Below are 26,573 nucleotides of genomic sequence, written 5' to 3'. Positions count from 1 at the left end.
TCAGCCTAACTAAATTGGGAGAAAATTATAAATAAATGGATATATAAATAAAGAATTTGCTATTTCCTGTTCCACCTTAAATGGTACAACAACAGTTACTGATTGATTCTGCTGCATTTATGGGTAAAAAAATAAACAGACTGGCAGAGGTAGTTACTACAGAGATAGTAGCTGCTAATGAAGCAGTGTTCTCTTTCATTCATTTATTTTAACAACGTATCATGTTCTCATTTCTTAGGGGAGATTTTTTTAACCACTTCCCCATGTAATTCAGTTTAACACTCAAAAAACAAGGAGTAGAGGGTTCAAATCCTCTCCCTAAGAAATGGGCTTGGGCCTATGCGTGGTTACTCACTTTTTTAGTGGGTCGACCACAATAGCTCTTGGCTTGGCCAGGTCTTTTTTGAAGAGCGTCTTGCGCTTCCTCCCATCTGCTGTCGCTACGGAGATTGTGCCACGAATGCTGTCTGTCCAGTAGATATTGCCGTGGATCCAGTCCACAGCGATCCCCTCAGGCGCATCCACACCACTACCGATCACAATGTTGTGCTGGGAGGAGTCTGCTGCTGAATCCATGGAGGCTCTAGGAAAAGCATAGCAGTTCAGTGATTAGAGAGTTGCACAATTGTTGTGGGTTTGATTTTTATACAAGTAAATGGAGAATGATTTTTGGTCAGCTGTGTTATAAATAAATTCACAAGCATACTACTTCCTTTACAGGCCATTTACCAGCTATCCATATTCCTAATTATCTTCTTCCTTTTCTTACATTTGTATCAGGCTCTCCCACAGTCCCACTAACCCCTTTGTTTTTTATTTTCATATTTTTGTACCAATGATCCAAGTGCATCTGTAACATTTAAGCATAAGTGACGTGTTGTACAACTACTTGACAACACCATATAAACAGGCTAGATACCACCTTTAGCAACCACTGGTTATACCACAGCAACCACCTACCATGACCACAGCAATCACCTGGCAAAGACCAACAGAAGCAATGACTAAGTCAAAACATACCAAGAGCATATAAATCAGCTAGCTATCACTTAGCAACACCATAGCAACCACCTAACAGGGGTGTAACAATACCTGTAAATCTTTTTGAGGGACAGGTCACACCAGAAGATCTCCTTAGTGGCAATGTTCATGTCTAACGCAACTGCGTTCTTCAAGCGAGAGATGACCCGTGTGTATTCGCTACGATCCAGCGTCATCTTCCTCACTTCGTGCCGGTTGGTGAAGAACAGGTAAGCGATAGTTCCTGAGTGGGACAGACAGGACAGAAGGACAAAGATGGAGAGAAGAGGGATTAACAAACCCGTTTAAAACGAACAGGCATACAGAAAACACATCAGAGAGTTTAGAGTACACACCAATAGCTTTGCAGGCTTTGGTTGCTGGGTCTATTTGGTAGCCCTCCTCACACTCACACTTGTAGCTGCCCACCTGGTTTATACAGATTTGGCTGCAGGTGTCTGGGTTGGCACACTCATCAATGTCTGTGGAAAAAACAAATGTCAGACTTTAAAGGTCTCATTCCATCGTTTCTTTATTCATTTTAAACAAATTGTGGTCTCTAGTATGATTGAATGCCATTTGAGCCGTTTTTTGTTTCTGTTTAACCCTGCCTTAGGTCACTGAATTAACTGTTTGTGAAGAAAGACAGATTTTGGCTTTTGCTCATGAATATTCATACATGCAAACATATCTCTGGCTAACAGCACTGCAGCAGAGAACGCCCACCTGCCTTCCCCTACAGTCAATTTTACATCTCTAAAACTCAAACAAAAAAATCCCCTCCCTCCCCAGTTAACGTTTGCTAACGTTAACTAGAGCTGAAAACAGAGCTGTGAGCTCCTCCTTAGCTAGCTAGCTCCTTCTGCTATAGCCTGGTTTTAGTGCTGCCTATGGGCGGTCTTGAGCCGAGGTGGGGGAGGCCATAATCTCACTTCTGAGGATTTTCTTTTACTAGCTACTGCAGACAAGTAAGTCTGAGGAAGAGTTTCATATGCAGCAGAGCTCAGAGCAAGGCCAATTATGCTCTCTCTGTCAGTTGATGGCAAGCTACATGACCGGGATTTGAACCAGCGATCTCCCGATCATAGTGGCAATGCTTTAGATCACTAGACCTCTCGGTGCCCTTGTACATTTATGATTTTGACTGTGACAACAAAGACAGACCCTCCACCAGGATGATAGATAGATAGATAGATAGGTTCTTAACGCCGTGCCGACACACTAGGGTCATTTTAACGGCGGTATTTAAGTCAAATCTTCAAACTGTGCATTATTTTATATAAAATTAATTATAAAAGTTGAGTTATATTTAAAAAATTTAAAAAATTCATAATTTTTCCAGGTGCTGCGGCTTTAAGCACATTTGGCATCTCACGTTCAGTAAAAAACCTCAGTCTATCTGAGTGCAGTGGTTTGCAGTCCATTAAAATGTGTTTCAAGGTAAGTCTGTCTTTACAGAGGTGACAGGTTGGAGCATCTTCTCCAGTCAGTAGATGTTGGTGCGTCAACTTTGAGTGACCGATTCTACATTTTGTAAGTATGGTTTGATGTAGACGACTGTCCATTCTAGTGTAGGTTCGTCCGACTTTGTCCTCTATGTCATGCAGTTTGTTAAAGGTTTTACTGTCCCATTCAGTCTGCCATTTGTTTTTGAAATACGCGAAGATCTGTGGATAGCTGTCTCTGGGAGGGATGGGTCGTGTGCTGATTCTGACTGCAGTGGATGTTCTGGCAAGTCGATCTGCTCTTTCATTTCCTGGGATTCCAATATGGCTTGGGATCCAGCAGTAGACTACGTCAAAGTCTTGATCTCGTAGTACTTTGTCCTTTCTCAGTATTTCTGTAACAATGGGATGGACTGTGTCAGGGTGTTCCAAGGCTTTAAGGCAGGATTTGGAGTCTGTAAAAATGATAAATTTTTTCCGGTTGCTTGTTTGGATGTATTCCAAGGCCAATAATAGCGCATATGCTTCTGCGGAGAATATGGAACTGGAGTTTGGTAGCTGTATACTGTGCTGGTAGTTTGCGCATGTGACTGCTGATATGACTCTTGTTTCAGTTTTGGAGCCATCTGTGTAGACTGTCATATGACGTAGGTAACATCCTCTGGTTTCAAGGAATAACTGGTAGTAGTCATTCGGGTGGGTGTTTTGCTTTCGTTTTTCTGCCAGTTTCAATATTATGTTTGGTGTTGTATACTCCCAGGGGGCTATGGGCTGGCAAGTCTGATTCATCGAATCCATGGGAAGCTCCAGGGCTTCCAGGTCCGATTTGATTCGAAGTCCTAGGGGTCGGATCGGTGTTGGTTTGGCCTCATATTTATTTTCGAAGCGATTCCTGAACGTAGCTTTGTAGGCAGGGTTTGATCTATTTCCATAGAGTTTAACAGCATAGTTCAGGGCCATTGTTTGTCGTCTTAGACGAAGCGGTGGTTCATTTGCTTCCACATATAAGCTGTCTATGGGAGATGTTCTGTATGCACCTAAGGCCAGTCTCAGGCCTTGATGTTGAATTGTGTTTAACGGACGAAGGTATGACGTTCTGGTTGCACCATATATAATACTGCCATAGTCCAGTCTGGACTGTATTAGAGCTCTGAAAAGGTGCCGGAGTAGGTGGAAGTTTGCTCCCCATCTAGTATTGGCTAGCACTCTTATTATATTCAGTGTTTTATGACATTTGTTTCTTAAGTACTGGATGTGGTGTTTAAAGGAGAGTTTTTGATCTAGGAATATCCCCAGAAATTTTGTCTCTTTCTCCAGTTTAATGGCTACTCCATCCAGATACAAGACGGGATCTGGGTGAAGTGATCGTAGTTGGCAAAAATGGTTGCATGTTGTTTTAGATTTGGAGATCTTGAACCCATTTTGGGCAGTCCACCGCAATATGTTGTTTATTGCGATTTGAAGTTTTCGTTCGATAGCTGGCATGTATTTTCCTTTGTAGCATATACACAAATCATCAACATAAAGTGAGCACATGATGTCAGTGTCCAGTACTTCAGTTACTTGATTGATTTTGATGTTGAACAAGGTTACAGATAATATGCTACCTTGTGGTACACCCAGTTCCTGAGTATGGGTGTCAGAGTACGTGTCTTTTATTTTAACTTTGAAACGTCTGCCAGTCAGGAAGTTTGCAATAAACGTGGGTAGCCGTCCTTTGAGGCCCATTTTCTTCATATCAGCCAGGATGCCTTGTTTCCATGTGGTGTCATATGCCTTTTCAAGGTCAAAAAATACTGCTACAGTGTGCTGTTTATTCAGAAATCCATTCCTGATGAATGCTTCAATTCTTACTAGATGGTCTATCGTACTTCGGCCACGTCTGAAACCATTCTGAAAACTGCTGAGCAATCCATGTCGTTCCAGCACCCACACAAGTCGTCGATTTATCATTCTTTCCATGGTCTTACATAGGCAGCTCGTAAGCGCTATAGGTCGGTCGTTGTTTGGATCTGTGTGATCCTTTCCCGGCTTTGGAATAGGGATGATAGTTGCTTCCTTCCAACTGGTTGGTATATTGCCCGTTGTCCAAATTTCATTGATTATATGTAATAGTGTTTGGCAAGTGCTGTCCGGAAGGTGCTTTAGGAACTGATAGTGTATTTGGTCTGGTCCTACGGCCGTATCGTGTGCCGTACTAATGGCAAGTTGTAGTTCTTCCAATAAGAAGAGACAGTTGTATGGCTCATGATTGTCTGAGTTAAAAGAGAGTGGGCTTCTAAGTTGTTGTAAGTAGATTTTCCGAAATTCAGGGAGGCAAGTTTCTATGGAAGAGTTGTTCTCGAAAGATCTTGCAAGTTCGTCCGCTATTTCCTTTTCTTTTGTTATTATAGTTCCTTTGCATTGTAGATGTTGAATTTGTGGAGATCTGTTTTTGTTCTTCATGCAGTTGATCATGTTCCAGACCTTCTTTGAGGGAGAGTTCATCTGCAGTTTTGAAACAAAGTTTTCCCACGTGAACCTTTTGGCCGCCCTTATTGTTCTGCGAGCTTGAGCTCTGCTGATTTTTATTTTGATGAAGTTGTCCATAGTGGGGTGTTTGTTGAAATATTTGATTGCTTTTTTCCTATTACGAATAGCAGCTTTGCAGTCTTCATTAAACCATGGATTAAAATGTTTCGTATTTTTTGTTGTGGATTTGGGTATTGTTTGTTCAGCTATGTCTATGAGGGAGTTTGTGAACCATTCAATTGAAGGTTTGTCGTTTAGGTTAAGAATCTGGTACTGTGCTTCACAGGAAGTACGAAAGGCTTGCCAATCGGCCCTTTTGAGTTGCCACTTCGAAGGTTTTAGTAGTCTTGTTTCGGTAGTAAAACTGATCCTTAGTGGGTAGTGGTCACTTCCACATTGATCATCCCAAACTTGCCAAGTCGTGTCAAGTAAGAGGTCCGGGGAACAGATTGTGAGGTCTATAGCAGAGTAAGTTCCATGTCCGGGGTGCAGATAAGTATTGTCCCCATTGTTTAAAAGACATAAACTTCTTGCATTCATAAGGTCTTCAATCATTCTGCCTCTGTTGTCCGTCTTCGTACTTCCCCATAACGTGTTGTGTCCATTAAAATCTCCCATGAGGATGACAGGAGAAGGGAGTTGATTTAATAATGCGTCCAAGTCTTGCTGTTGTACATGGATCACTGGGGGTAGATACATCGAGCACAAGGTTATTGGTTTATGCAGGGTCACTCGAATAGCTGTAGCTTGAATGACAGAGTTTATCATAATTCTACTGTGGAGAACATTGTCCCGGATCAGTATTGCTGTCCCACCTGTTGGCCGATAAGTGGACGGACCTGGTGATAGATACAGAATATACTTTTTGCAGGTTGCAATATTTTGTGCGTCCATTTGTGTCTCCTGGAGACAGAAGGCTATGGGATTCAATATTGCCGCCAATTGTTGGAGTTCCGGAAAATTTGCCTTGAAACCTCTGCAATTCCACTGTACGATATTAATGTCAGCTATCATGTGGGTAGAACATGCAATTGGTCCTTGGGTTTACCTCTGGGTGATGAGCTTCTGTGGCGTCTCGGTTTCGGGTCTTGCATTTCTACTTCGTTTGGTGTATCTTTTGGTTTGTTGTGTTGAAGAGTTGGTTTAGTTTGAGAGCCTGAACTCTTCCTCGATTTACTATTGGTTTCTGATTCCATAGCTTTGTGGCCAGAAGTCGTTTTCTGTTTGTGGGTAACCGTTTCTTGTGCACTTAAAATTGGACAGGGTTTTGCACCACAAACCCATGTTAAATCAGTTTGTGTGTCCACATTTGATGTGACCTTTACTGCTGCTGCGTAGGACTTCCCAGGACGAAAGTTCAGAGTTTGTTCTACAAGTCTCCTGGCTTCGAAGTACGGAATCTTGTTGCTGTGTTTTATTTTCTGGATTTCTTTCTCTTTGTTCCATACAGGACAATATTTGGCAGCCGCACTATGGTCTCCATTACAGTTTACACATTTTGGGGGTTCCTTGCACTCAATTCCATGTTCAGGTTCTCCGCAGGTGATGCATATCGCAGCACTGTTGCAGTTTGTTGCTCCATGTCCGAACTTTTGGCATTTGAAGCATCTGAGCGGGTTTGGAATGTAAGGATCAACCGTTGTTTTTATGTATCCTATGTCCACTTTTTCAGGCAGATGTGCCCTATTGAAAGTCAAAATATATGTATGAGTCTTGAAAGTGTAGTTTGATTTTTTGATAATAATCCGTCTCACGTGTGTAACTCCTTGTAATGACATCTCGTCAGTTATTTCAGAGTCTTCCAGTCCGTCAAGTTCTCGGGTACGTATAACGCCTTTGCTGCTGTTGAGAAAGGGGTGCATAGTCACCTTGATCTTCACACCGGCGAGCTCCGTGGCACGGAGCAGATTGTCCATCTGTGCTTTCTTGGAGCATTCCACCAAAATTTGACCAGATCTCAGTTTTTTGACGTTTTTAACTGTTCCAGCTATACCAAGGATACCCTTGTGGATAGCAAATGGCGACAGTTTAGTAATAGGAGGATCTTGTGTCATGGATTCCAGCAGTACAAAGTGTTGGCCATCGTCTTTCAAAGTTAAGGGTTGATCCGTTTTCTCGTAGTGTAGGTCCAGGTCGATCATCCTTCTTTTAGCATTAGTTCTCTCCATGGTGATATATTGTTTGGTTCGCCATCCCTACTCCCCACCCACCTCGGAGTCCAACTAGGGGACGCACAGAGCCGCGGATCTCCAGCGGATGTGTGTCAGGGATATAGGGATGGTATACTCGAGCAGTCATTAGATGGTATGTCGCTACTCGATTGACCCTTCAGCCGACGCCTTCTGGTCTCACTGATATCCTGGTGGCATATCCGGAGTTTCCAGGGCAGGTCTCGACCAGCCGATTGATCAGAGTGGGCCACTCTGACCACCTGACTATGTGAAGTAGGAGCCAAAGTACCGTGTTGGGTTCTGGGAGCCGCAGCCACCAGTTCCCTCAGACACCAGGATCTCTTCCTCCACAGACACAGGTCGCACCTCACGGCAAACGAGGCGTCCCATTTTTCGCCTCGTACGAAAAGCAAGGGAGTGCTGAGAACCTATTCTATTCCGGGATTCTCACGGAAGGGGGGGGGGGGGTAGGGGGGGGTATGGTTGTCCTGCCCTTGACATATCAGGATGCCTATGGTTGTAGATACCCCTGTTGGCGTCAATTGGAGGATCAATCTAGGCACCTCTTTGGCTGCATCTGCTATCAAGAAGCAGAGCAATCTCCGGGAGGGCCGGCCTCCACCAGGAATTGTATGTCTTGTATTCTTGTATGGGCATGTAAGCATCTTTGGTTACTTTACAGCAAAGCACACTGGATACATTAGATTACATCTACTGCTTAATCATCATCTTTATCTCACCTTCACAGCGTTTCTTGTCCACTAAGCGAAATCCACTGGGACACAAGCATTCATAGCCAATCTTCAGGTCATTACAGACATGAGAGCAGCCGCCATTGTTGTACATACACTCGTTAGAATCTGTTGGATTAAAAATTCAAGGTCATAAATAGTTTCTTGTAATCAGAATCCATTAAACTAAATTTATATCACAATATACACTCGTTATATCAAAGTAATGGTTGCAAAAACAGTTACACCCAGAAGCAAGAGTCAAATTGCAATCCTGCAATAATCCATCACATAGAGCCTCAATATTCTCTTATGTAGTTCCTGCAGATTTCGCAGTGTGATTGTGTGCCCAATAGCATCTGCTATTGTGATTGGTCATGATATAGAAACTTTGTATACAAGCTCTTGAGATGGCATGTGAACGAGCATTGTCCTGTTGGAACAGCACACTGGAGTGTGCATTCAGAAAAGGTAGGGCCACTGGTTTCAAAAGTGATCTACCATTTGGATGTCTTGTTCCCAACACTTGTCTCTGAAAATGCCCCACTGCCATGCTTATTCACTCCATGAAAATCTGGTATGACTACCCACCAATTCTAATTCCTGTCAAATGATACCTTCTGGGTGCAACTTTTTTTTACAATTTGTATATATTGATATATACACTGCCTGGCCAAAAATGTCGCCACCAAAAATAAAGTCACACACTAATATTTTGTTGGACTGCCTACACACACATTCACTGTGGCATTGTTTTGATCAGCTTCTGCAATGTCACAAGATTTATTTCAATCCAGTGTTGCATTAATTTTTCACCAAGATCTTGCAGCAGCATTGATGATGGTAGAGTCTGACCACTGCACAAAAGTCTCCTCCATCCAGCACATCCCAAAGATTCTCAATGAGGTTAAGTTCTGGACTCTGTGGTGAACTCTCTCAATCCATGTGTGAAAATGATGATCTCATGCTCCCTGAATCACTCTTTCACAATTCCAGCCCCATGAATCCTGACATTGTTATCTTGAAATATTCCCGTGTCATCAGGGAACAAAAAATCCATTGATGGAATAACCTGGTCTATATTCAGTATATTCAGGTAGTCAGCTGACCTCATTCTTTCAGCACATACTCTTGCTGAACCTAGACCTGCAGACATTTAATTACTTAAAACCAAGTGGCGACTTTAGTTTTTGTCCAGACAGTGTATAAACAAACATAAAACACTGCTTTCATCTACTCACCACACTCGCGCAGCGGCTCATCCGACCAGTCCCTACAGTCGCGCTGCTTGTTGCAAACCTGCTCCATGCTAATACATTCACCGCTGTGGCACTTAAACCTGGACGGTGCTTCACAATGGGATGCTGCAGAAATTGGTGGGAGAGACAGCTTAACATACTGTACCATATACATACTGTATTTCTAAAAAAAAAAAAAAAAGAAGAAGAGCTATTTCACAGAAACTCACCATTAACACAACCCAGCTCATCAGACATGTCCTTACAGTCATACACCTGGTTGCACTGGCGGCTGCCGTGAATACACGATCCATCACCACACCGAAACTCGTCTGGCTGGCAGGTAGAAACGGCTGCTCAAAGAATTCAAGTAACACTTAACACATCGAAGAGTATCTTACACAATGTGCCCTATTTGGAAATGAACTGATGTATGAAAGAAAAAAGAACACATTTTGAACTACTCACTTCTTATATTTATGAATATGGAAATATGGAAGAGGCACTTATTCTACACACTAAAGTTGAGTGTCAGAAAATGGGGGACACAGGCAGTATGCAAATAGATTGTGCCAGAAGCCAATGGAAAAGTAGCTGCCAGTTGCAACAGATTAAACTCAGTTATTTTAAATTGATTAAACTCAAAGATTTCTGTTTGAATGCATATGAACGCCCACAAATATATGTGCACACCTAATTTAAAATAGTTAAGTAATGTTTGAAAATGTCCAATTTTACAAAGAACAGGCCTAATTTGTTAATAACTAATAACTAAATGTAAGTGTATAATGCATGACAGAGTCTTTGAGGAGCAAAGATGGACAGAGAATCTAAGGTTTGACAGAAAACCAGCACAGACATATCTCATATAGGGCTGCATCTATCGATTATTTTAGTAATCGAGTACTCTACTGAAAAATCAATTTGATTAATCGAGTAATTGGATAAAACATATTTGTTTTCTTAAAGAGTTTTAAAAATACACAAGAGAAAACAAGACATTTCACTTAACTACCAATTGATTTCCTTTTTTTAGATGTTATATTTTTCATTTCACAACATACATTTCCAAACTGCAAATACAGGAATATAGGAATTAATAGGAATTAATAAAGGAATAATAATAGTTTAATAATTAGTACTTTAATAAATTAAGTTAAATTATTTTGAACAAGGATTTCTTGTAAGTATCAAAACTGCAGGAAATGTATCAATAAAAAGGCATGAACATTTGCATTAGGTTGTGCATCTTCGCTTTTGAACAGCAGAGATGTCGCCAGTTCGTCTCACGAGCTGGTGACATGTATTTGTTTATAAACTCCTCATCGCTGTGTTCATTTACATAAAGCCTGTATTAAATCCAGACAGTATTCCTAACAATCAGCGCTCCACAGCGCTGTCATTATGTTATTTAGGTACATTAATGTTAATCTCAATGATTTGTTAAGAGTTTTATTAACCTTCTCTCGGCTCCACCAAGAGACGTGTCTTCGGCTGAGACGGTGCAGCATTAAAACGTGCTGTTGTGGGAGGCAAGAGCGAATACAAGCTGTCCAGCCTAAAATGCTCCATTATTAATGCCCTTTTTCCTCCTAAATTGTCGCTCTTTTCCCTCGCCGCTTTAAAAACCTCTTTTCAACTAAAACCTCCACCGCCTGCTCCTTCTTCCTGTGGGCTGGGGAGGTAGCACTAAACGCGTTGTCACATTAAAAGCGCGAATTACAGCGCGCTGGGTTTTTTAATTAAATAAACAATTACGATTAATCATTTCACCCCTAATCTCATATATCATCTCATCTCAAACATCTTATCTTAAATCTTACATTTTTTACTTCTTAAACATAAGTTGTTCTTTACATTGTATAAAAAAATTATCTTGAATGCACTAATTGTAATCCTTGAAAATAACATTGACTTCCAATAATGGCTTTTGTTTTTGACTTACTGCAGTTTTTCTCATCTGATCGGTCCAGGCAGTCAGGGTCCCCATCACATCTCCAGCTGTTATGAATACATTCTCCACTGCCGCAGTGGAACTCCTGAACAGCGCAGTGCCTGCTCCTCTCGGGAGGTACTGTAGACTGAGCCCCGCAGTTCTGCGGCCACTCATCAGAACCATCGCCGCAATCTGTATCTCCATCACAGGCCCAGAGGCGAGGGATACAGGCTGAGTTATTGCAGTGGAAGGAGCTGGAGCTACAGGTGGTAGGTAAGCATTGGGCCTCATCGCTGCCATCTTGACAGTCTGCCTCTTCATCACAGACAAACGCCCGTGAAACGCACTGCCCACTGGCACAGCGGAATTCGCCACTCAGACAGTGCTTGGTACCTATCAGAGGAGTGGAGGAGAACATTTAGACTTGCAAGATAACAAAAAAAAATTGCTGCAAACTGGACAGATATATCAACAATTACAAGTGTGGTCTGATTAGACACTGAGGGCCCTGTATTACTTTATCCTGTATTGTCCTGTGCAAGGTGCGTCGCAATGCTCATTGCTATCTTACAACCTACCACACCTTGCGCCTGTGCCATTAAAATAATGATATAAATATATCTATGCCTATGGGCATCAAGGTCTGAAAATGGAATTTCTGGTGTGTTGCTCTCTCACACTGTGCCACTGATTAAACCCTGACAACGGTCACCTGTTCACACCTATTTTAGCTACACATGTGTGCCATGCAACTTTTACATCAACATTAAACAGAACACAAAATAAAATAACCTTGCTGTTCCTGTAAATGATCTACTCGCGTACCTTCACTACAAGAACGAGCAGGTCAGTTACCTTTGTTGTGAAATGCACAACCACAGCGCTGTTAAAATACCAATCTGCCAAAGTCAGAGCTCACCTGGCTCTTAAATAGAATGCTGAGTGACACGCTGATTGTTTTATTTTACGTTACACCCAAAGTACACCCTTTTTTACATGCTCACGTATAGATTGCTAAAATACAGCTCTAGGTCCTGCTACAAAGGGTGAAAAAGTGCCTCTCTTGCTGCCCTTTAAAAAGGCCCTTATTGGCAACCTTTAGATAATGCATCTCTTGAGAGAGATGAGAGATTGTGGACTGCTTAAAATTCCTCTTTGATTCAAACATATAAAATGTAATTTTATGCACAGACCCTCATTAAGATATCAGTGTTTCAATTGAATGCAGCTTACCACAGCCGACCTCATCCGCTCCGTTCTCACAGTCGGCATGGCTGTCACACTTCCAGCTGTTGGGGATGCACTGGTTTAGTCGTCCTCCACAGCTGAACTCGCTGGTTCTGCATGTCCTTGTCACTGAAAGAGAAATGGCAGAATACAGTCATGTATTGTTGATACACTGCTTTTTTCGTATGCCATCAGCATGTGATTTACTGGTAGTAGACTGGAAGAGAAGAAGAGAGGTTAAGATGAGGTGCAAAGTACTGAAAGTAACTGTTGTTGTGTACAAAATACCCCACCCCTACTTTTGTTACTCAATCAAACATGTCAGTTAATAGTTAAGGCCGGTGCAACTCGTTGTCATGATCGGCATCACTGATTATGAAAATATGCAGAATACAGCTTTGCATCACTGAAAACAATTATCATGATCTTTATTATTATTAATCACAGAATTGTTGTTATGTGACATTTTTTAGTTTGTTTATTTAAGAAAATATTCATGTTTAGGTGGAAATCTATATTTAAAGTTTTTATGGCTATTTAGTACGTGCTTATTTTGTGCTAAAAAGGAAATTAAATTTTAATAATAATTAAATTTTGATTAAAAAAAAATCTTAAAGGGAGTTAACCCACCAACTTACAGTGATTGGATCAGAGAAATCATGTACCATCTCAAAATAGAAAAGATTAAATTTTACTTTTCTGACCTTTGTTGAAGATTTGGATGCTAGCACTGTGTCAATATAATATTTAATTTATTTATTTTTATAATTACTGTATTATTATTATTATTACCATTACTTAATTTAATTTATTGATATGTTTATATATATATATATATATATATATATATATATATATATATATATATATATATATATATATATATATATATATGTGTGTTTATATGTATGTATCTGTATATTTTTAGATGCATGACTGGCTTTATGTAAATGTACATTTGCATTATGTCTGGTATTGTGAGGGTTGGGGGATGAGGTATATGGTGTATTTCTCTTTTGTTATGCAATATAAAAACACAATAAAAAAAATACTTAGGGGACAACTTGGATATGTTTTTTTCTCTTTTTTTTCTTTTTACTGCAAAATCAAATGACTGTATCAAAAATTGCCATCAAGTATAGACATGTGTGGTTTGGCATACTTACAGCAGGCAGAAGGGAGTTCATCAGTGCCGTCACCACAGTCATCTGCACCATCACACATCCACCTCAATATTATACACTTGCCATTGCCACACTGGAAATCCCTGATTCTGCACGATGCAGCATCTGTGGAATAGTGGAATGTAGATATGCAATATTTAATATTTGAAAAATCCTTTTCAACATTTAACTGTACTGTCTCATCACTCAGAAGCATTGTGTCAACACAGCTCACTGAAACGCTGAAGAAGCAGTAACATCAGGGTGATTCAACGTTCTACGGGAATTTAGGACAGAGAGTCAGACAGGACGTAAAGTCCAGCTCACCGGCCTTTAACACACATTTAGCAACCGATGTTCCCAAACAGCCAACAGAATAAAAAGCACACATCAAATATACAGCCGCCCAGGGTACCTAGGGTATATTGTGCCAGTTTAGAAAAGGAGACATCAGGATTCAAGAGCTCTGCTGCATGTGACGGTTTAATAAACCCTGTAACATCAGCACTGGATAAAGAGCAGCAGCTGTGAGTCATGGATATACATATGAATAGAAATGAATAGAACATAAAGGGTGAGATTACTGTATCTCAGAGTAGATCATGGTTTGATTTAAAGCAGATCTGGTTTGACCTGCTTTGCAGCAGCTGTCAGCCTAGTCAAGTAAACAGAAATGAGGGTGTGAAATATTACTGTTACACCTTTAACTGTAATAAACGATGGATAATTTGGGTAACTTGATCAGTATAAAATATGTATACCAGGAGTTATCAGATAGCAGTATATACACTGACAATGAAGTGTGACTTTAGGGGACTCCTTGGGAACACCAGCGCCCAATCCCATTTCACCCCTTGCCTCTACCACTAGGAGTACCAATCAGGAGGGTGTCCTGATTCTTGTAAGGCTGGAGTGGTAAGGGCTACAGAGATTTTTCAGAGTCACACTTCAAACAGAAGCCTATGAGAGAATCATTGGCAAGATGGCGGCACAAGAGACCAAAAAAACACAAATTTGAGTATTTGCCTTATAAAAAAAAATGGGTTAAGCACAATATTACCATAGTTTAATGTGTAGTCTCAATGTTTTATGGCATTTCTTCATAACAAGCGTAAAAAAACGTCTAGAAGTTTGTCTCAGTCGCTAGCTATCTATCTAACTTTTCCATTTCACCTTAAACAATGCAATAGACTGTAGAGGATTTAGCATTTAAGGTGGAATGGAAAAAATAAGAGTTAATAAACGTTTATAAAAGCTTAAATCAGCTTCCCAACACAGAGGAATTAAGAAATGGACCATGATAATTAATAGCTTTTCCACCTGCCCTCTTTTTGAAGACATACGATGCCCTAAATTTAACTAGTTGAGCAGCAGCTAGCTGACCTTTAGCGTCCACTGCTAGAGATATATCTGTATCAGGTGTTACAGATACAGAGTTGTCCCAATTCTTATGATGAGAATTTGACCCTTCCTTCTTGCAATTCTGTTCTAAAGGGAAGGGTCACACTTAAAAAACAAGGGTTAGGGATACAAAAGGGAAATGGAATTGGGCCCAAAAGCTGTATGAGTTGTAAGGTGTTATTTTGTAAGTGAGGCCTAAATGCTCATTGCAAGTGAGGCATAACAGTGGGTCCAGATGGATGGGATGGGAAACTCAATTCACAGTGCAACGGGTGGTTATGATCATGACTGGCAGTGTCTGGTTAGAATTGTCCAAGTGAACAGACAATTGACTCTACATAGGCATATCAAAGGCATGATAATTATGTTGTTGACTTATCATACAATACCATTACCAGTTGTCAGGGAGAGGAGATCAATGTGAATTAGCTGGGGTATAGAATTTGTTTAAAACAGTTCTTTTACTTATTTATTTATTCACGATTTAACTCACAAATATTAATAAAAATAAAAAGTTCATTGCTCTTTTAATGGTATAGTGCTCACTCCATTATTGACCCCACTCCGCTTGATCAGCCAACAAAGACCAGCCCCCAGCTCACACACAGCTGAGCGAATTACTGTCCAGAATCTGGACGAGCGTCAGCAGAGAAGTGATGGGGTCACTGTACAGTCGGTGACAGGGTCACCTGTTCTAATATGGAACTGAAGAGGAGGAGCTTATGGATCACACCACCCTCTGCATACTGGGTAAACTGGACAAAACTCATGATTAAACAATGACAATTCAAAAGTGCAGAGGGTCAGTAGATGCATAATTTATCACCAGGGATTTCTGACCATGTCTTTGCTGTGTTGCATCTCGGCTTTAAGGCCGATGGCTGTGGAAAAAGGCTTCAATCTTAAGATTCAATGCAAGCCAGTGGAATATGAGGATTATTCCATCATGTATTGATCTCATGGAGAGTAAAGTTAACATTTGAAAACTATACTGAACTACATAACTACATTAAAGAGAAGTAAGTAACATAAAAACCAGTATAGATAATAATTGGTGGCATGACACATTATCGAGAAAATACTATGAAATATTGTGACCTTAATTTAGAACCATATCACCCAGCCCTACTGTAGAAATTGGTTATATTTGGTTTTTTATTGAAAGGGCTTACTGAATCACTGATAATGGTTGTATTGGTGCATCGTTTATCATATAATAAATCATATTACATAGAAAAATGTTAGAAAAATGATTACATGGCCTCAAAATGAAAGTTTTACCATCTCCAGATAATTTGGATTAATATAACGATGACCTATATGTTTGTTCCATTATCTAAAGATTGTCAGATTAGACCCCTGCAATGCCACACCTGTACTTTTTATAATTTAGACCAGGTGTAGACGTAAACTGCCTTCCTGCAGGTTTCAACTCCAACCCCAATCCTACACACCCCGTTTAGCCAGTCAAAGACTTGTGAAGGTTGTAATTAGTAAGATAAGGTGGACCAGGGCTGGATCTAAAGTCCAAAAGAAAGCAGCTCTTTAGAAGCAGGGTTGGAGACCACAGTTTTAAAGGTATTTTCAACATTTCATCAATCAAAAAATAAAAGTATCCTGATTTCAACATTGATCTACAGTAGATCTTTTAAACACTAAGCTATAAGGCTGAAGTTCACGTCACCCACTTGACTGCATGCACTGAGTCAGTTCAGAACAAACACGAGGTACAATATCAAAGATCCCCCTGTACCTGATCCCCCTCAGTTAAGTGCTTCAGCAGAGTAACACATTAACCCTCCTGCTTTAAAAAACCAACAGAGTCCAACAGCAAGTGGAACCATACCTTACCATACCTTTTAACACCAGTTTACAGGGACACTAACAAACTGTGATATGGCTTTAAACCATTAATTACTTTTGAGAGATACTGAGCCTTACAAGCATTTGATGTTCATCAAATATTTCAACATGGTGTTTAACATGCTACTGTTTGTTTTGGAAGAACAGTTAAAAATAATGAACTTACTAATGGAGCCCTTCCAAAAAATTTGACTATTGTAAATTATTTTATTTTAAGTGTTTTTTCATTAACACACATAAGCCAGTAAAAAAAGTTTTCCAAATTAAACAAAATGGAGACAAAAAGAGACATTGTTGATCAGTATCTCACAAAAGTGAGTAAACTACTCTCCTTATATTTTGTAAATATTTTAATATATCTTTTAATGGGACAACACTAAAGATATGACACTTTAATACACTGTAAAGTAGTCAGTTTACAGCTGGAATGAATAAGATAGAATAACTCAACACACAGCCACTGCTCCCCATTCACACCTGAGACCTTATATAACTAACGAGCCACATAGTAAAGTGGCTAATTGGGCACAATTTGGCCATTTTCATTTAAGGGTTTACTCTTAAACTCTGGGTTTACTGCCAGTGGTTTAGACATTAATGACTGTATCAAACAAATTTACATTGTTATACATAATATAAAAGTGTCATATATTTAGTGTTGCCCCATAAAAAGATACAATAAAACATTTACAAAAATGTAAGGGGTATACTTACTATTGTGAGACACTGTTGTTTTTGTTTGCTTAACACTTATACTGTCATTCAGGCTAGAATGTCTGATATATGTATACAGTAGAAGGGAAGGCAATGTTAAAATTTGAAACAATGGACAGTCTGCACTGTGCTGTGCCTGCAAGGCAGTTACAAAGAAGGGGAAGAGGCCTCTCTGTTTTGGTTCATACATCAGGAAAAGGAGGCCAGTTCTGACATGTTTGTGGTGTCACACTTAGAGAAAACCTACGGTGGCCGAGAAAGCCCAACGCAGTGCAAATTGAAAAGCGCTGCAAAAGCACAAAACACATCCATCAAAATTACAACACAGGCGCAGCAAATAGAAAAACGCGCTGCAACTAGAAAAACGCGCTGCAAATAGAAAAACGCGCTGCAAATAGAACCACAACACAACGGAGGTGAGTCACAACACAACTGAATTTTCCCGGGGGACCTTAAAAAATACTGTACCAGCTAAGCTGCGTCTTCAGTAACGTCTCGGACTTCACTATGTGTACAAAGGACAATAAGTGGCAAACAAGGCGTTTTGTGAAGCAGAACTTTTAATAATATGCACACAACCGTGGTAATCACAGGTAATAAACATAACTTACTTTTCAGAAGCTTGTTTGCCACTTATTGTCCTTTGTATACAGCTGGTACCGCATCTTTTAAGGTCCCCCGGGAAAATTCTGTTGTGTTGTGACTCACTTCCGTTGTGTTGTGGTTCTATTTGCAGCGCGTTTTTCTATTTGCAGCGCGTTTTTCTTTTTGCAGCGCGTTTTTCTATTTGCTGCGCCTGTGTTGTAATTTTTATGGATGTGTTTTGTGCTTTTGCAGCGCTTTTCAATTTGCACTGCGCTGGGCTTTCTCGGCCACCGTAGAGAAAACCACACAGTACCCACACTCACACAAATACAGGAACAGAGTATGGTAAGCTGTTATGCTGTTTTACCTTAAAATGACATCAGCAAAGTCCTAACTGTACACTCCTACATTCCTCACTGTAAGGAGGATTTTCTTTAATTTTAGCAAATTGAAAACCTCTGGAATATAATCAAGAGGAAGATGAATGATCACAAGCCATCAAACCAAACTGAACTGCTTGAATTTATGCACCAGGAGTGGCAAAAAAATTATCCAAAAGCAGTGTGAAAGACTGGTGGAGGAGAACATGTAAAGATGCTTGAAACTGTTATTAAAAAAACAGGGTTATTCCACCAAACATTCATTTATGAAGTACTTAATTCTAATGACTAATTAATATCCTAATTACAGATCTATACATTTATTCTGAATGGTAATCAATATTACCAAAATGAAATATCCTTGCAATTCTGACACTGATTTTCATTGCCTGTCAGAATGACAGTGTTAACATATGTAACCACAATTTAAACTAGCAATAAAGTAATTATAGACATTTGCAACAATAAGTGTAGGTTTTTCTAGTAAACAAATGATTATAGATAATATGACTAATCAGAATAGGTTCATAGTTCTGAACACATAATATTATCAAAACAGTTTTGTAACAGTACCAGTAAAACTGCATTACAGAGAACCTGAATTAGGTTTAGCTGAGTTTTAGCAGGTTCAGGTTCACAGTGAGAGGAGGACAGTAGGAGGTGTGTATACTGTGGAGGCTGACTCTCCTGCAGCAGTGAATAAACGGATGCTGAGACTCTACTGTGATTAAACAGAGCTCTGTGATTCAATACAAAACCTGTTTGACAGTAGTTTAACGGAAAGGCGGCAGGTGTTAAGGGCATAAAACTACCATAACCTGTTTCTGCAGCAGTTATGACATCCAAAAATACTGTATATCTTTTCCACACAATCTTTGATCTGCCTGCAAAGATTTTTAGCTGTTTTTATTGCAGTATTATCGACATATACAGGACAGAATATACAGGACAAAACTTTTTACAGCAAAATTGTAATACATTCTTCACATACAACTAAATAAAGCAAAAAAAGAGAAATTAAGGTGGTACTGAGAAGCTCACATTCTCATAAGAATATTTCTTATACATTTCTTATCTTATCAATAATTGATTGCTTTTATAGCATTTAAGCTCTTTACTAGATAGCTAGCTATTTAGCTAGATAATGTGTGTGATTTGGCAGGTTCTAAAAGAAAATAGCATTTTCTAGGTAGTTTTTAACACCTTTTTTAAAATACCCTTTTAATTATAACACATTTTATATATTTAGCTGAAAATATATTTTAAGTATGGAAACAAATAAAAATCTTCGCACAATATCACACAAAATGTTTTTTATTTGTACTTTTTGTACTCTTTTAGCTATTTCCAATACAAAAAGTAAATAGCTAGCTAAGCTAACAGATTTTTACCCAAATGTGTTTTTAAGGGTGTTTTTAATAAACATTAGCTTTTTTATTTTGTCATTTTTAACTTAAAAAAAAAAAAGTTTTATATATAAATATATATAAACAAAAATACAGTTTTAACTATCAAGAGCCATAACAGCTCTTGGATATAAAGAGTTCCACAGTAAGGAACAGAAACAAAGCTTATTTTCTATATTTAACCTGCAGTTTATTTTTATTTATTTATTTAATTATTTTTTTTTCTCTTTGAAATGTATACATATTTTTTTGTACTTAAAATTTACAAATACATTAGAAAAAAATAAAAATTGGAATAAATTAATAAAAACCCAGTTTAAACTAATAACAGGCAGTGCAGTCTCTTACCTGTGTGAACTGGAGCGAATATAAAGGCAGTGAGGAGCAGATATAAGGTTTTTCCCATAGCTTTATCCCTCAGGGTCTGCAGCACGGAGCTCCTGGTGGGTTACAGGCTGTTTACACAGGAACTCTATAAACTTTACACTTTACACAGCTTTTACTTTAATTTGACTGCTTTACTTCCCCTCTTCAGTTTAAACTAATCCACTCAGGACTTCTGTGAGGAGAAAACAGGTTCTGTGGGGTTGTTCTTCAGCACCGGTGCAAAATTCAACTGCGCCTCATGATGAACCAGTTCAATTTCAATGGGTTTTGGGGTGGCGTGTGGGCGGGGCCTGGCTGTTGGGTGGTGTGAGGGGGCGTGGCCTGTGGAACACCCACACAGTGAGGCCTGGCCCCAGCTTCCCTCCAAAACAAGTTACTGGAAGGTTAGGAGGAGGATGGAGAGCAGGAGGCACACACACACGCGCACACACACACACACACCTGCAGTTTTTCATTTCTGAAACAGGAATGGCCAGTGCTGGACTGTAACTGTAAACCAGTGACTGTAGTTGTAGAATTTGATACCCTAAACTACCAGTCAAAAGTTTTAGAACACCCCTATTTTTTAGTAGACAAGCTGCTTTTTTATTTTCACATATTCACATTTCAGACCTCTAATTCTTCTCTTCATTGCTAAAAACTGCTTAACATAACAAATCACGTCAAGCTGAGCTATAGGTGCTGTTGCCATGTGGGTCAGCCAGACCTTTTCCAGTACCAGTTTTCTCCACTTTCCAAGAGTATTTTAAAGATGTAGGTCTCTGGCTTCATCTGTTATTTCTCTAAAGGAAAGACTTCTTGTTTTAATAGTTACAGAGTTCTCTGTGTCTGTATCTTTTTCTAGGTATTATGATGAAAGTGTGAATGTGATAGATAGATAGATAGATAGATAGATAGATAGATAGATAGATAGATAGATAGATAGATAGATAGATAGATAGATAGATAGATAGATAGATAGATACTTTATTTATTCTGAAGGAAATTTAGGAAATTTGTAAAATATGTAAATGCTGCAGTAGAGAGGGCAGTAACACCATTTGTTCCATCACTGTTTTACTACATCAGACAATTTGGTTGATTAATTTGAAATATATTTCCATTGCTACTTACCAGCTGTAAGCTCATAATTTATTGTTTGCTAAAAAAAAGAACCCCTTCTTTTTATATTTTCAGGTTTATTTACAAAAAAAATCAATACATTTCAGTATTTCCAATAGTAAAATAATTTTCCTTAAAGCCCTGGCAGTTTACTGCAAAATTTTGTACACTGGATTTTGCACCATTTTCAGTTATTAACTGGACCCAAACAGCCTAAATGGCAAAAATAAAGGGAAAACTTGGAGGTGTAAAACTTTTAACCTACCATATCCATGACCGAAATGCTAACAGCCATAGCTATAGCCATTGTAGTCCAAAATGTCACAAGCACAGATGACATGCCTATGCGAGGCCCAACTGAAAAAACAAGAAAGCTTTGTCCACAAGTTCCATGTTGGCCCCCATATGAATGTCAGTGATGGGCCCCATTAGGGTCAATACATGGGCCTCATCTGGGTTGTATACTGCAGATGAGGCCTAGATGGGGACTCAAGTGAGAATAAGATGGGCTACAATGATGCGGCTATTCGGGAAGCCTGATTGGGTGCATGTACCAACACATTTAAATATATACTATTCTAGTTTTTTACTAGTATTTTATTTCCTAATATCTAAAACTAGTGTTTGTTTATTAGATTGCAGAGATTACAGCATTAAAACAATGTTAAATTTGAGTTTATACTAAAATTAACTGAGTAGACATTTGTAGACATCTTTGGTGCCACTTTAAGCTAAAACAGCTTGCCATAACATTTTTGCATTTTTCATCCAAAAAATGAAATAGATGTATTTTTTTGTATTTTTGTTTTATTACCAAGTCCTTCTCATACTACAAAGCCCTCTAAATAACCCCTCAGCGCTGATATAACACGTTTAATGACATTAGCTTAGGCTTTGTGTCCTTGACATATCTCAGTGGCTAAACAAAGGTAAACAGAAGCTCATTATCATCATTATCATGCTGTTACCTGTAGTTATCAGTACAATTTATCATAGTGTTTCTACACTAAGAATCTAAACATGACCTGTAATAATAAAGCGCATTTCTGAGAAAAGAATGCTTATTACCCATCTCACATAAAATTCGAGGTTACCTTTTATGGAGCGGCTCCTGATTCGCATTCTTCACTCTTATACACTCACATGAACAAAAGTCATGGGACAGGAACTAGTGTCATATGTGTCCCATGACTTTTGCCATACCTGTAGGCACTGACCTGTGGTGTATTGGAGTATTGTGGGGGCTTCAGCACTGAATGTAGCTGTGAAAGTTCTTTAATTACCTCCTACTGTGCTGTCCACTGTGGGTGGTATTCCTGGTACACATGTGACACTGTGGATTGAGGAAGGTAAATGCCACACTGTCACATTGTTTAAGGGCGTTTTCACACCAGCACCATTTGGTCTCGTTAAAACAGACTCTGGTTCGTTTGTACCTTTAATGTGGTTCTATTGAGCAGGTGTGGAAACAGATCAAAATAACCGTACCCAGACCAACTAGTGAAGGTGGTCTCAGTCCAGTCCCAAACAAACTCTGGAGCAGTTTGCTTGTCGTGAGAACGTGATCCGGTCTCGATCCGACCCAGCTATTAAACATACTCCTTTTATTTGAGCTAAACTGCTGATAAGGTGCAGTTTAATCTGACATATTAGCCAGATAACACTAATCACCACAGCTATGAACAAAGACTGTCTCTGCTGCTCCATGCTGTTTACACGCACAATATGTGCTGCATTCACTACTCGCAGTCCCGCGACTCTGCCCCTGACATCCCATTAAAAACACTGTGTTTAAAAGCACAGCGGCGTTCTGTGTTAAAGCATCTTAACATTTCACAGAATCTTCTTTTTTTTTTCTGATTTTTCCCCATTTTCTCCCAATTTGGATATCCAATTGTCCCACCCCTTTGTACGTCCCCATCACCGGTGACGCCCGTGACCCTTGGAGGATGCGGACGAGCACACGCCTCCTCCAACATGTGTGAAGTCAATCACCCCTTTTTTCGAGCTGCTGCTGATGAATCATTGTCTGAGCAGCTAGCGCGCTCGGAGGAAAGCACAGCAGCCAGGTTCCGATTCATCCGCTCACAGACGCCTCGTGCGGCCCAGCGCCACCTTAAGTGTGATGGGGAGAGAGTGCCATCTACCCACCCGGAGGGAGCAGAGCCAATTTTGCTCCTTCTAAGCACCGGCAGCTGATGGCAAAGATGCATGAGCGGGGGTTCGAACCTGTGACCTCCCGCTCATAGTGGCAGCGCATTAGACCGCTGGACCACTCAGCGCCCCTCACAGAATTTTCTTGCTGTATTTACTTTCTTGCTCCCGCAACAGACAGCTCTGACCAGTCAGAGGAGACTATGTGCTCATGTGGTTTATTGGTGAGGATTTTGGTACGTTTAGGTTTGTGCCTGTGTGAAAACAAATCAAGCAGAGGGAGAAACACTCCAAGTAAACAAACTCAACAACTGATTTGGACCATCGAAATCTAAAAACTACAGGTATGAAAACCCCCTAAAAGGCTATTATGGGTACTAGGATCTAGGGGTAAGTTTCCAAGCCATGTATTAAGCCTATTCAAATAATATATTTTCCCTTTTAATGGAGAATTCCAATTCAGAATGCTGTATAGTCTTAACCCTTGTCTAGGAAACTGCCTGTAAATGTAATGCGTAGGCCTACTCTCTTTAAAGAGTTTTATAAAGAATCATGTCTATTTAGAGTTTAACTGTAAATGTAAAGAACTTCTGAACCTAATGAATGGTTCTTTACACTCCCACACCACCTGAAGTGTCTTTATTTTTAGAAGACATATAAAAGAGACATACATTTCCAAGTTTCTAATCAACCAAATCCAATCCATTTCTACGTCACTCTAAAAAGTTTCTCGAAAGAAGTTTCATCACACTTCTCCTCCTGTTAGAGAAAACATGTTGGGTCAGGGTGCATAATATTTGGACATGCTGCCCCTTTGTACCAGTGTTACGTATTTGTTCTGCTCTAACATGGGAAGCTCATATTGATCAGTCGACGAATTGATAACAAATCAAGCGCCTCCCTCACGGGGCACATCCGATTTTTAGCACACTCCCTCCAATTAAACCACTGGACACTGTCCAAAACACACACGCTCTGCCTCACAAACAGGCCAGCAGGACATAAGGATTAGGTTGAGGTGTAGTGACCTGATTTTTAAGAGGTATACATTTAGAGATAGATACATGTGTATATGTGTATGTGTATATGTGAAACGAGATTACTGTAAGTGTGATTACAGTAGGTGTCTTCTTTTCAGGTTTAATTTATATTTTTAATTATCTTTATCTTTTTAGAACCATTTTTCTTCCTGCAGTTTTTGGGAAACCATTCCAACTCTGATACAGACGGCCTGATCGGGAATAGTGTCATTGATTTATGTCTGTTCAACTTTATGGAAAAAACATAAGCTGATCCCAGATCTCCTATTAAATTATAGCAGTTTTGACCATACCTGTCAAATTTTAGATTAAAAAATAAGGGATATTTTCCTCTGTCCGCTTAAAGTTGTCCCACCAGCCCAACGTAGGTTCAGTATCCCTTACATTTTAAGACAGGTTTACAAAAAAAAACTAAAATAACGACATGTGAACCACTTACACACAATTAGATTATCAGAATCTGAAATGTTGCGGACATTCCTACATATGTCATTCTTTTAATACAGCCAAATTAAAAACACTTTTCCAAATAACCCACCTGGAATATCATAGCTGATCTCTAACAACCACCTAGCAACACCTTAGCAACCATTTAACACCAAAGCAACTACCTGAGACACTGCAGAACCCACCTGGGATATCATAGCTGCTCTCTAGCAACACCTTTGCAACCATTTAACACCAAAGCAACCACCCAGCATAATAACCACCAAACAAACACAGAAGAGAGAATCACTTTAGGTACTCAACCATTGACTTCTTACTTATTACTAACATTATTTTTTAATATTTGATTATTACTACTGTAAACGGCTGTATCTTGGCTTCAGTCTTAAATAAGGGAAAGTGAGAGTGAGAGACAGTGTTTCTCAAATCAGTTGCTTTGGCTGCTGACCTGATCATTCAATACACTTTTACTTTCTCCACTTTTTAATGCACTGCATTGTAAAACCTAGGCCTGTCATAATAATCAAGTTATCAATTTATCAAACAATATATGGGTATAAGATCAATAATAATAATAATAATAATAATAATAATACGTGCTGACCTTAATCTCAATCATTGTGTTTACTAAGTGAGAAAAGCAGTCAGCAGCAGTTTAACTCAGCCCAATTACACTGAAGTTTTCAGTGCTTCAGCCTGGACTGCTTATTGAATAAAGCAGAGCTGCTATGACGGGGCCCGTTTGGCAAGGCCAGCTGGCCCCTAGTAACAACACATGAACAAACCCACACAGAGCTCATGCCCACCTCTAAAAAGCATTCATCACTATCTGCTCTTACTAAGCCCTTACTAAGGACCTCAATAGTTGTATTTTTTGGTAGCATTACATCTGTTAATTTTGATGATGAATTACCAAAATCTATTTAACATTCTCTCATAGGCTCATCAGTTAATGCTTAAAATGCTCACACTGAACCAACGTTCATTTATAGGTTTTTAATTGGTTGGGGCTCCGAGTCGACACTTGCAATGCTTTTAGGAAAAAGGTGATACACTCAAAAAATAAAAATAAAGCTATAAGAATATTATTAATATTTAATATAAATAAGGATTGTATTAAACAATTACATGTAAAAACATAATGTTGAACCAATGTAAAATCTATATGTTCAAATAAATTAAGTATATAATCAAATTCTATAATTTTGCTATTTAGTCATCTTTTTTATCTGAGCTCTGAGAGAATCATAGCAGAGAAGAAAATATTTAAGTGTGGATTAAAAGGATTTGTTGAACAATTATTCAGAGAGCATATTATAAAATAGGTAATAATAACAATAATCAAAAAGTGGAATTAATTGTGTTTTTTTTTTCAATAAACACTAATGTGGCCCTAAAGATTACATAGTTACGTAGTATAGTATTGCTTAAAGTTTGAACTTTTGGACTGGGGGAAATATTTTCTTTTGCCCAAGGTCGCCATCTAGTGTTAAACCTGAGGAAAGACTTAAGATAAAATATGATAGAATAAGACCATTCTTTATTGAAGCATGGTTCCCCAGTATGTGTGTTGTGGTAAACAGTTTTTAATGCTGAATTCAAGTCAACTTAAGTATAGTGAAATATATATGCAATGGATGACTGCTATGGGAT

The 26,573-nt window shown here is 39.2% G+C and overlaps 1 protein-coding gene across 1 annotated transcript in view; it reads right to left on the bottom strand.

Annotated features, from left to right (window-relative positions):
- Positions 1–20,403, bottom strand: part of ldlra (low density lipoprotein receptor a) — a 29,678-nt gene extending 9,275 nt beyond the window's left edge. Inside the window, exons 1-10 of the mRNA XM_022673676.2 lie at positions 20,140–20,403; positions 13,446–13,568; positions 12,286–12,408; positions 11,062–11,445; positions 9,347–9,469; positions 9,120–9,242; positions 7,888–8,007; positions 1,377–1,502; positions 1,093–1,264; positions 356–583 (exon numbers count right to left, since the gene is read on the bottom strand). Of these exons, the coding sequence (XP_022529397.2) occupies positions 356–583; positions 1,093–1,264; positions 1,377–1,502; positions 7,888–8,007; positions 9,120–9,242; positions 9,347–9,469; positions 11,062–11,445; positions 12,286–12,408; positions 13,446–13,568; positions 20,140–20,197 (1,580 nt within the window). The 5' untranslated portion in view covers positions 20,198–20,403. The remainder of the gene's footprint in view (positions 1–355; positions 584–1,092; positions 1,265–1,376; positions 1,503–7,887; positions 8,008–9,119; positions 9,243–9,346; positions 9,470–11,061; positions 11,446–12,285; positions 12,409–13,445; positions 13,569–20,139) is intronic.
- Positions 20,404–26,573: the final 6,170 nt, after the last annotated feature.

Source organism: Astyanax mexicanus, chromosome 19, assembly GCF_023375975.1.
Source record: "Astyanax mexicanus isolate ESR-SI-001 chromosome 19, AstMex3_surface, whole genome shotgun sequence".
Classification (NCBI taxonomy): domain Eukaryota; kingdom Metazoa; phylum Chordata; class Actinopteri; order Characiformes; family Acestrorhamphidae; genus Astyanax; species Astyanax mexicanus.
The sequence above is the reverse complement of the archived record's forward strand: the minus strand, read 5'-3'. Positions and strand labels throughout refer to the sequence as shown.